This window comes from Mandrillus leucophaeus, unplaced genomic scaffold (assembly GCF_000951045.1).
Source record: "Mandrillus leucophaeus isolate KB7577 unplaced genomic scaffold, Mleu.le_1.0 Scaffold11, whole genome shotgun sequence".
Lineage (NCBI taxonomy): Eukaryota > Metazoa > Chordata > Mammalia > Primates > Cercopithecidae > Mandrillus > Mandrillus leucophaeus.
Window position 1 is genome coordinate 1,831,779 of NW_012099209.1, and position 11,513 is coordinate 1,843,291.

Here is an 11,513-nt window from a genome sequence, read left to right on the forward strand (position 1 = left end):
AAAAAAAAAAAAAAAAAAAAAAAACCATGAACGTCACCAACATTTATGGAGCATTGACTGTGTGCTCGGCTTTGAGCTGAGCCCTCATAGGCACAGGTGTTCAGGAGTCTGATCTTCCCTCACGCTATAAGGCGTTACTATTCTCATTTTGGAAAAGGGTAAACTGAGGCTCTGAAAGTGCTCTGACTTGCCTCACAGTGAGAGTAGCCAAGTGGGGGGTCAGGATCCTCATCAGCCTCACACTCTAGCCTCTCTCTCAGTCCAGAGACTCAGGTGCCAGCTGGCTTGCCCGAGACCCCTGCCCAATCTACAGACTGGGAAACTGAGGCTGGCGCTCACCTCAGCAGGGCAGGCAGGAGGCGCCGGCAGCCTCTGACCCTCCTCCAGCAGCTCCAGGAGGCGGCAGAGGGCGGGGACATCCCGCTCACATCCCATCATCCGCAGAAACTCCTGGAGTCAAGGAGGAGCGCATGTGGTGGGGGAGGGGCCTCCGTGGGTGGTGGAGGAGGGGCCACCGGTGGGTGGAGGGGAGGGGCCACCCGTGGTGTGGGGAGGGGCCACCTGTGATGGAACGGAGAGGGGCTGCCTGCACCGTGAAGGGGTCAGAAAAGTAAGGTAGGGTCCTCCCCACTGAGGCCTATGATGCTGGGACCAGGTGACCCCATGCTAAAGAGGGACGCAGGCGCAAACAGGTTGGAGATTGGCCACGAGGGGCGTGGAGGGAGAAGAAGGCTGGGGGCCCACGGGAGCCGACTCACGGCCGAGGGGCTGCAGCTTTTGTCGCAGTAGGTGAAGAGCTCGTACAGGACGACCCCGAAGCTCCAGACGTCTGACTGGCGAGAGAAGATGTTGTCCGAGAGGGATTCGGGGGCATACCTGGGGAGGGGACAGGGAGGTCTTGAGATGCGAGGGTGGAGAAAAGACAGGAAGAGGGGGGCAGCCTTGGAATGGGGAACTGGTCAGGGTAGGTGGGGACTGTGACCAGGTCAGTCCCGTCTCCAGGATCTGGGTTTCCCTGGCTGTGGGACCGGCGGATTCTCTAGCCCTGGGAGGTATCTGGGAAGAGCCATGGGGAGGGGGCGGGGCCAGCGTAGAGGGGCGGAGATGGGGCGGAGCCAGAGCCGAGGGAGGGGGAGGGACCAGAAGGGGGAAGGGCGGAACTAAGAGGGGGCCAGTACTGAGGGGCGGAGCCAAGGTGTTGGAGGGGTGGGGCTCTGATGCTTGGGCGGGGCGAGAGCTGAGAGAAGGGCGGGGCTAAGGCTGGGGGCAGCTGACAGCAGGGCAGCAGGAGACGGAGGAGCTCATGCTGTTGATGGGGCGGGGCTCTGGGGAGTGGGAGGGGCCAAAGCTGGAGCGGAGGAAGGGCGGGGCTAAGGCTGGAGAACAAAGCAGCGGCAGGGGGCGGGGCCATGGCTGGGGGAGGAGCCAGAGCCGTGGGGAGTAGGGGCGGAGCCTGGGCGCGGGTTCCCCACCAGAAAATGGGGCTCTGGCCCGGCTCGCGGACCACGTAGTAGTCTTTGTCAAGCGGCAGCAGCTTAGCTAGGCCGAAGTCAGCGATCTTGACGTGTGCCTCGCTCTCCACCAGGATGTTTCGGGCGGCCAGGTCGCGGTGCACGCAGCGGCGGGAACCCAGGTACTCCATGCCCTGTGGGCGGGCGGTGTGAGCGTGCAGAGAGGATCCCAGGATAATCCGGCAGGCACCCCAAGCCTGACCTGGATTCTAACCCTAACCCAGACCCCAACTCTAACCCTACCCTCGAGTCATCCTTCACTGAAGTTCTGATCCTGAGCCCTAAGCCAACCCCACCACCCCCGAGACCTGGACCCCAAACTTCACTCCTCAGCCTTCACCGCGACCGCCACGCAGACCCCTGCCCAGGCCGAGCCAGCTGAATCTCCACAAGTCCCGGAGCGCCCCCTCGAACCTTGCAGATCTGCGAGGAGTAGAGCAGGAGGCGGCTGGCATCGAGGCGCGCGCGGTGCCGCTGCAGGAAGTCGCGCAAGCAGCCGCTGGGCAGGTACTCCATGACCAGCCGCAGGCTCTGGCGGCCTGGAGAAGGCAGGGGCTGTCACAGCAGGGCCCAGCTGTGCTCCTCCCCTCATTCTTGTGTCCCTCTCTCCCTCAGTTTTGTGTCCCTCTCGCCCTCAGTTTTGCTGACTGTAATATGGGAACCGCGACAATTACACATGGCTAATATCTCTTGAGTACTTTCTACAACATACATTGATGTGTTTATATATCACGGCCAGGCGTAATGGCTCACGCCTGTAATCCCTCACTTGAGGTCAGGACATCAAGACCAGCCTGGCCAACATGGTGAAAACCCATCTCTACTAAAAACATAAAAATTAGCTGGGTGCGGTGGCACGCTCCTGTAATCCCAGCTACTCGGGAGGCTGAGGCAGGAGAATCACTTGAACCTGGGAAGCAGAGGTTGCAGTAAGCCCAGATTGAGCCACTGCATTCCAGCCTGGGTGACAGAGCGAGACTCCGTCTCAAAAAAAACCAAATAAACAACAACAACAAAGTAAATATCACAATGACCCATTTTTCAGCTGGAGAAACTGAGGCTCAGAGAAGTTAAGGTTGCACAACTGGTGAGGGGTAGAGTCAGGATTCAAACCTGTAACCCATGTGAATCTGGATCAATCAATAATCACGTTCCCAGCCTACCTAAAGTGGCCTGGCAGGAAGGTAAGAATCTGCACTTTGAAAAGCACCCATACGTCTCAGTTCACTCATCCGGGACCTGGCTCACCCGGGCCGTAGCTGACACCACGATACTTGACAATGAAATCACTGTGCAGTGCTTTGAGGATCTGAATCTCCCGCTGGAAGTCCCTCTGCTGGTCTGGCCCGCTGTGCTGCAGCTGTTTCACGGCCACCAGGGCACCTGTGTTGTCGCCTAGCGGGTCATAGCGGCACAGCTCCACGCTGCCAAAGTTGCCCTGGGGGATAGCAGGACTGGTGTCCAGGCATCTGGATGCTGCTCTGCCCTCTCCAACCCATCCTGGCCCTGCCCACCTTACCTTGCCCAGCTGTGAGATGTACTTGAGGTGTCTCTCCTCGAAGATCGTGGGGTCTTGGCAGGCATAGAGCTGGGCACCATTCCACAGCCCATCACGAGGTGCCAGGGCACCAGGTGTGGGGTCTGAGAGGAGCTCATAGTCTGGGATGGGGGCATGGGCAGTGGTAAGCAGCGCCTCTCATCCTGGGCCCCACTCCTGAGTTGACTTGCGGTGCAACCTCCATCTGCATATTGACCCTCTCTGTGCATTATGGCAGGGCCATTGCAAGCCAAAGGGTACCTTGTGGAGACTGGAAAAAGTTGTCTCCCACTCCATCCCAGGCAAAGGAAGCCTCCTTGTGCAGTGCACACCCTGTGCAACTCCACATGGCTACAAAGATGGAGGATATAATGAGAACTCATTTCCCCAGTTCCACTGCTATGAAATGTGGCCACATGACTGAGCTCAGGCTGATGGACAAGATATGCTGGGTGCCCCTCCAGTCGTGGCCCATGGAAACCTAGTATGGGGCCCTCCACACTCTCTCTTTTATCCGCAAAGGATCCAACAGAGACCCAACACCAGAGGTGAGTGCAGCCACAAGGTGAGAGGTTCCTGTGGGCCTGGACACCCTCATCGAATGAAGATTAAATATCACACTGGGCATGGTTGTGTGTGCCTGTAATCCCAGCTACTTGGGAGACTAAGGCAGGAGGATTGTTTGAGCCAGTAATTCAAGACCAGCCTGGGGAACATAGCAAGACCCCATCAAAAAAAAAAAAAAAATCCAGCCAGGTGTAGTGGCTCACGCCTGTAATCCCAATACTGGAGGCTGAGGTGGATGGATCTTTTTGAGACCGGGAGTTTGAGACTAGCTCGGCCAACATGTCAAAACCCTGTCTTTACTAAAAAATACAAAAATGTAGCCATGTTTGGTGGCACACCCCTATAATCCTAGCTACTTGGGAGTCTGAGGCAGGAGAATTGCTTGAACCAGGGAGGTTGCAGTGAGCCAAGATCGTACCACTGCACTCCAGCCTAGGTGACAGAGGAAGATGGTGTCTCAAAAATATAAAATAAAATAAAATAAAATAAAATAAAATAAAAATGCGTACAGGCATGCATCACCATGCCTGGCTAAATGATTTTTTTTTTTTTTTTTTTGAGAGATGGAGTTTTGCCATGTTGCCCAGGCTGGTCTGGAACTCCTGGGCTCAAGTGATACACCTACCTATAGCTGGAACTACAGGCATGAGCCACTGCACCCAGCCAAACATTTTTTTAAAAGAATGAAATGGGCCAGGTATGGTGGTTCATGCCTGTAATCCCAGCACTTTGGGAGGCCGAGGCGGGAGGATCACTTGAGGTCAGGAGTTCGAGACCAGCCTGACCAATATGGTGAAACCCCACATCTGCCAAAAATACAAAAATTAGCTGGGCATGGTGGCATGCACCTGTAATCCCAGCTACTTGGGAGTCTGAGGCAAGAGAATCCCTTGAACCAGAGGTTCAAGGAGGCAGAGGTTGCAGTGAGCCGAGATTGTGCCACTGCACTCCAGCCTGGGCAACAGAGCAAGACTCTGTCTCAAAAATAAATAAACACATACATAAATAAAATATCATCATGTTGAAACTTGAACTGAGGGGACTGTTTGTTACAGCGGCCATTGAAGCTCACACTGACTGTCACAGTCACCAGCCCCTCCAACCTTGCCAGACACACAAGGTGTGGCCTGCTGCAAACCACACTCCTTCCCCTGGACCTAATATGACATCACCTTCCCACCCAACCCGGCCCAGCAGGCACCTGAAGAGATGAGGCTGTTGAGGTCACGAATGACGGCTCGGAAGGAGGGCCTCTGGACTGGCTCATAGGCCATGCACTGCTGAATTAGCAGGGCCAGCTCTGTCCACTTGGGGGCTGGCAGCTGCTGCCGGTCCTCATAAAATTGGAGTTTCTGAGGGTGACAGGAGGAGTTGGTAATTCCCAACCCACCAGACGCACCCCAATCTCCCCAAACTGGATATCAGTCTACGCTTCTGTCGAAGTGGGGACTCGGAGACCGATGCCAGGTGAGAGACTCTGACCTTAGCAGGATCCAGGGCGCTGATGGGCATGGTGACGCCACTAAACACCTCCCAGACCGTGGCGCCGAAGCCCCACTTGTCAGCTTCCAAGCTAAGTGTCTGGGCCTTCCAAAGACACTCGGGAGCCACCCAGGGGATCCTGTCGGTGAGCACTGAGGGAATGGAAGTGGGATCAGGCATCCACTTCCTTACCCTGTTCAGCCCCTCCCTCCTCCACCTCCAGGAACTTACTCTCCAGGCTTAACACAGCGGGGCTGACCCCAGGGTCACTTAGCTTGATGAAGGGCGGGCTCCCATCAGTGCCCTCCCGAGCCAGGAGCACCTTCCGGGCAGAGACATTGCCATGGGGGAGGCCTTTGTCCTCCTAAGGGGGCCAGGCATAGGGAAATGCCAGGGAGGGTTTAATGAATGAAGAGTCTGTTTGGCAAACTCCTATACATCCTTCAAAGCCCATTTGGTACTGCTCAGATGGGCTTTTCCCATCTGGAGCAGGAACATGCTCCAGCATCATCCCTGACTCTTGACATCCTGTCTTGCCCCTCTAGTTCACCCCCTACACTGACCTGGCTATGTCCCTCCCCTTCTCAAACACCACCCCATCCTGTGACTCCCCAGTGCCTTTGACACAAAGTGAAGCTCCTCAACCTGGCATTCAAGGCCCTTGCTCAAGCTTCCAATGGACTTCCCTTCCACACTTGCACCCTGGTCTCCTGCCAACAGAACTGCCTGATAGACCCCAGGGGATGCAACACACTATCTAGCCTGCAGGCCTTTGCCTAGGCTGTTCCCACAGCCTGACGTGCCTGCCTTCCTTTCTTCTCTTGATGAACTTCTACTCAACCTTCAAGGCCCCATCTCCAATGTTCCTTCTTCTAGGAAGCCTTTCTCCATGCCCACCCAGCCTTATCATTCACTATAGCCCCTGACATCCATGAATGACTTGTTGTCTTCTAGTGTTCTCACAACCTCAACCTAAAATGCCCTCCCCTTGAACATTTACCAAACTCCTATGCATACTACAGAGCCCACTCCCAATTCCTCTTCCACCCCGAGAAAGCCTTCCCTGGGAATGGAGGGTGGAGCAGGCAGAGGAGCACTCACCAGATAGTTGAGGGCGTAGGCCAGCTGTTTGACCACCTGCAGCTTCCAGCTGGCTGGTACCAGGTGGCCACGTTTTCGCAGATACGTGTCTATCGCCCCCAGGTGTACAAATTCTTGCACCATGGTGCCTGGTTGGCAGCAGGGAGAGGCAGGATTGGGTGTGTTGAGCAGGTTCTGCCAACACCCTGGCTCTCAGGGTCTCTCAAACTCTCATCTCTGTTCCCTCCCCTGCTACCTCTGTTCATCCTGTACTCACCTCTCCTCCCACCTCCATCTCTGAATGATTTGCCTGGAATGCCTGGAAGGTGCTGAGCCCTTTCTGTATCTGTATCTCACTTTTCTTTCCTTCCTTCCTTCCTTCCTTCCTTCCTTCCTTCCTTCCTTCCTTCCTTCCTTCCTTCCTTTCTCTTTCTTTCTTTCTTTCTTTTCTTTCTCTTTCTTTCTCTCTCTCTGTCTCTCTCTCTCTCTTTCTTTTCTTTTCTTTCTCTTTCTTTTCTTTCTTTCTCTTTCTTTCACAGAGTCTCACTCTGTTGCCCAGGCTGGAGTGCAGTGGCGTGATCTCGGCTTACTACAACCTCCGCCTCCCGGATTCAACCTATTCTCCTGCCTCAGCCTCCCAAGTAGCTGGAACTACAGGCACATGCCACCACACCCAGCTGATTTTGTATTTTTAGTAGAGACAGGGTCTTGCCATGTTGACCAGGCTGGTCTTGAACTCCTGATCTCAGGTGATCCACCCGCCTTGGCTTTTCAATTACAGGCGTGAGCCACCATGCCCAGCCTTTGTATCTTACTTCTAACCCTTTGCATGTTCTGTGTCCTCTGCCTAGGACACTCCTCTTCCTTTCCTAATTCACACTTGTCCTTATCTTTCCAGCTTAGAATGCATCTCTGTCTACCCAAAAGTATTGCCTGACCCCCAGGCTGGCCCCGCAGGCTCTCTGATCATCCACAGTGCCCCATGCTGCCCTCCTCGCCCCTCATCACGCCCTGCCTGTCACATTCTAGCCTCTGTCCCCAGCTCTTGGCCCATCCTGGACTCCCAAACAATGAAACCAAGGCTCAGAAAGGTTATGTGACCCATGCAAAGCTGCAGAGATTAGAAAGCCAGGTTTGTCCGACTTCAGATCATACTGGGGCTGAGTATGGGTGGGAACCTGGAGCCACTTTCCAAGCAGTGATGATGAAGAGACATAAATAAAGGGTTACGAACACGGCCCCCATCCACGGAGGCCCAGTGTGTTGCCGGTGCTGTCATATAGAGGCGCAGAACAGAGGCGGGAAGAACAGCCTGGACTTGGGTGAGGCAGGGGTGGGGTGGGAGGGTGAGGGGCTCTCACTGTCTCCAGCCATGCACACGCCGTGGAGCAGCACGAGATGCCGGTACGACACTTGGCTCATCAAGCTCGCTGCTTCCAGGAATGACTGCGGAAAGTGGGAAGGGAGAGAAGATTCGTGGGTTCCTTCCACTCCAACAATCCCAAATTTTGGGCTCACAAACCTGCCTTAGGTGAACATCTGGCCACAGTTCACCTTTGGCCCTGGAGTCTGTCATGGGTGCACACAGCACTACCATGATTTTCTGATACAGGACGGAAGTTCCCACTATCATCTACCTTTTCTCTTTTTTTTTTTTTTTGAGATGGAGTCTCCCTCTGTCACCCAGACTGGAGTGCAGTGGCGCGATCTTGGCTCAGTGCAACCTCCACTTCCCAGGCTCAAGCGATTCTCCTGCCTCAGCCTCCCGAGTAGCTGGGATTACAGGCATGCACCACCATGCTTGGCTGATTTTGTATTTTTAGTAGAGATGGGGTTTCTCCATGTTGGTCAGGCTGGTCTCCAACTCGCGACCTCAGATGGTCTGCCCGCCTCACCCTCCCAAAGTGCTGGGATTATAGGCGTAAGCCACTGTGCCCGGCCTAAAATTTGTAAAGATGAGATGTCGCTAGGTTGCCTAGGCTGTTCTTGAACTCCTGGCTTCAAACCATCCTCCTGCCTCAGCCTCCCAAAGTGCTGGGATTACAGGCATGAGCCACCACGCCCAGGCCCCTGTGTGTTTTTAAATTTCTCTATATCCATGACCCCCTCTCCAGCCAGCCCTGACCCCAAAAGTCTGGTCCCCACCACTCTCACCTCCATGCAGTTCTTGTGCTTAGCATCCATCACTTTTAGCAGCACCTCTGTCTTTCGGGACTCCCCATCCACCGCCTCGTGACGACAGCCCCGGTAAATCTTGGTGAAGGACCCATGGCCCAGGTTCTCATGCTGAATGGTGAGGGGACAGCAGAAGGGGCCAGTGAGGGGGTTCCTGCAGGATCCCAGCCCAAGTGATACATAGCTGCTAGCCCCATTTTACAGATGGGAAAACCGAAGCAAGGCAAAGTTATAGCATGTGCCTGCGGCCACACATCTGAGTCTCTGGTCCATAGACTGAGGTATCGCCCCATTTCCCAGGGCCCCTTACCCACTCTAGGCTGTCAGCGGGGATCTTGTGAAATATCATCTGACTCAGCTGGCATTGGGATTGGGGCTGAACCAGGGAGGACGTGGGTGGGCTGCGACCTCTCTGGACCACGATCAAGTTGGACTTTTCTATGGGGAGAGGATGAGGGACAAAAACCAGAAATCAGCGGTGAAAAGTCCCCAAGGGTTAGCTAACTCATGCCTTAGTTTGGGGTAACTCTAGAAGCTGCCCTTGATGAAGACTCCAGGGCACATGGTTTTCTGTTGTTGTTGTTTTTGTTTTGTTGTTGCTGCTGTTGTTGAGACGGAGTCTCACTCTGTCACCCAGGCTAGGGGGGCAGTGGCGAGATCTCAGCTCACTGCAACCTCCGTCTCCCGGGTTCAAGCGATTCTCCTGCCTCAGCCTCCCGAGTAGCTGGGACTACAGGTGTGTGCCACCATGCCTGGCTAATTTTTTTTCTTTATTGAGACAGAGTCTCGCTCTGTCACCCAGGCTGGAGTGCAGTGGTGCGATCTCAGCTCACTGCAACCTCTGCCTCCCAGGGTCAAGTGATTCTCCTGCCTCAGCCTCCAGAGTAGCTGGGACTACACGTGTGTGCCACCACACCCGGCTAATTTTTGTATTTTTAGTAGAGATGGAGTTTCACCATGTTGGCCATGCTGGTCTCAAACTCCTGACCTCAATGATCCGTCTGCCTCAGCCCCGCAAAGTGCTGGGATTACAGACGTGAGCCATCGCGCCTGGCTGGCATATGGTTTACTTGAAAGGAGATCCAGAAAGTCCTCACAGGGATTTGGGATGAGAGACAAGGAAGGAAGGAGCCCTGCAGGGCGCTTTAATGAGCAAGTGGCACTGTGGACAACCAGGGCTCGGTTCTATTAGGGATTCTGGGAGACTCTGAAGAACTCACATCTCCGAGTTGTCCCATCAGAGGGGTTTGTTGAAGAGTGAAATGCACCCGGAGCTGAGAGATGGAGAGAGACTAGGTGCAGGTGCCATGGCTCACATCTAGCTGTGCCTAGATCAAGCCAGACCTAAAGGTTATATATCTCTAACTTCCTGAGCCAATAAATCACCTTTTCTTCCCTAACCCACCTTGATCTGCAGTTTCTGCCACTTGCCACCCACACAGGAGTTGTCACAGACATAGAAAGCCAGGGTCCCAGATCAGCCACTCATTTCAGGGGAGGAGGGGGCTCACCTTTGGGTCTGGGGATACAGCAGGAGGTGAGGGTCACTGTGACCCCATCTACGTGCAGCCCCCCATCCCAGCAGGCTGCCAGGAGCTCTCGAAGACTGCTGTGGGATCGGCTGAGGCCAACCAGAAAGAAGCTCCCTGTGGGGCTGCGCCGAATGAGGCAACCTTTATAATCAGGACCAAGGGGGGTCTGCAAAAGAGGAGTGAACCCTGAGTGGGAGTGAGCAACACTCTCCCTCTGAGTCCTTCTTCCTTTTTATTCTTGGAGACGGAGTCTGGCTCTGTCGCCCAGGCTGGAGTGCAATGGTGCGATCTCGGCTCACTGCAACCTCTGCCTCCTGGGTTCAAGCGATTCTCCTGCCTCAGCCTCCCAAGTAGCTGGGACTACAGGTGCGCGGCTAATTTTTGTATTTTTAGTAGAGACAGGGTTTCACCATTCTGGCCAGGATGGTTTCAATCTCTTGACCTTGTGATCTGCCCACCTTGGCCTCCCAAAGTGCTGAAATTACAGATGTGAGTCACTATGCCTGGCCTTTTTTTTTTTTTTTTCTTTTGAGACAGAGTCTCGCTCTGTTGCCCCAGAGTGCAATGGCATGATCTCTGTTCACTGCAACCTCCATCTCCCAGATTCAAGCGACTCTCCTGCCTCAGCCTCCTGAGTAGCTGGGATTACAGGCTTGTGCCAACACACACAGCTAATTTTTGTATTTTTAGTAGAGACCATGTTGGCCAGGCTGGTCTCGAACACCTGACCTCAGGTGATTTGCCTGCCTTGGCCTCCCAAAATGCTGGGATTACAGGCGTGAGCCACCGTGCCCAGTCTCAGTCCTTCCTCCTAAAGCACCACAAACTCATTCCAGTCTCTAGACCTTTGAATATGCTGTTCTGTTCACTGAGGGTATCTTTTCCCTCCTATTCTTCAGGAACCAAATGCTGACTGATCTTTTAAATCTCAACTCAAACGTCACCTCCTCCAGAAAGCCCTCCACTACCCACCCTAGCCATAGACCGACCTGTACACAGACAGTGAGGAGGAAGCTGTCAAAGTCCTGGGGGCTGCGGCGGAGAACATAGGAGCCAGGACGTGAGCCCCCATTCTTAAGCTTGTTTATGGCAAAGTCCAGACTGTGGGGAAAGGTGAGAGGGAATGGGGAGGAGTCAGAGACAGAAGAAGACAGAGAGACCTGGGTTCAAATTCAGGTACCTCTGTAGCCCTGGGATCCTTGCCAGGTGACACTCTCCCCCCATTTATAAAATCAGCCATGGGCAGGGAGTGGTGGCTGAAGCCTATAATCCCAGCACTTTGGGAGGCTGAGGCAGGCGGATCACCAGGTCAGGAGATCAACACCTTCCTGGCTAACACGGTGAAACTCCGTGTCTACTAATAATACAAAAAATTAGCCAGGTGTGATGGCAAGCACCTGTAGTCCCAGCTACGCGGGAGGCTGAGGCAGGAGAATGGTGTGAACCCAGGAAGTGGAGGCTGCAGTGAGCCGAGATCGTGCCACTGCACTCCAGCCTGGGCAACAGAGCCAGACTCCATCTCGAAAAAAAAAAAAAAAAAAAAATCGGCCGTAAGTCTTGGCGTCTTCCTGAGAGATTGTCTGTTTGTTTGTATTAATAGAGACAGGGTCTTGCTCGGTTTGGTTGCCC

At 54.3% G+C, this 11,513-nt stretch overlaps 1 protein-coding gene across 1 annotated transcript in view; it reads right to left on the reverse strand.

The window, feature by feature from the left end:
- The window catches only part of JAK3 (Janus kinase 3), a 31,542-nt gene that overhangs the window by 2,815 nt on the left and 17,214 nt on the right, over positions 1 to 11,513 (reverse strand). The window contains exons 7-21 of the mRNA XM_011991205.1: positions 10,874 to 10,985; positions 9,864 to 10,050; positions 8,663 to 8,790; positions 8,332 to 8,463; positions 7,539 to 7,623; positions 6,199 to 6,326; positions 5,329 to 5,461; positions 5,098 to 5,249; positions 4,817 to 4,967; positions 3,031 to 3,170; positions 2,760 to 2,949; positions 1,926 to 2,050; positions 1,473 to 1,645; positions 759 to 876; positions 340 to 450 (exon numbers count right to left, since the gene is read on the reverse strand). Coding sequence (XP_011846595.1) covers positions 340 to 450; positions 759 to 876; positions 1,473 to 1,645; positions 1,926 to 2,050; positions 2,760 to 2,949; positions 3,031 to 3,170; positions 4,817 to 4,967; positions 5,098 to 5,249; positions 5,329 to 5,461; positions 6,199 to 6,326; positions 7,539 to 7,623; positions 8,332 to 8,463; positions 8,663 to 8,790; positions 9,864 to 10,050; positions 10,874 to 10,985 — 2,065 coding nt within the window. The remainder of the gene's footprint in view (positions 1 to 339; positions 451 to 758; positions 877 to 1,472; positions 1,646 to 1,925; positions 2,051 to 2,759; positions 2,950 to 3,030; positions 3,171 to 4,816; positions 4,968 to 5,097; positions 5,250 to 5,328; positions 5,462 to 6,198; positions 6,327 to 7,538; positions 7,624 to 8,331; positions 8,464 to 8,662; positions 8,791 to 9,863; positions 10,051 to 10,873; positions 10,986 to 11,513) is intronic.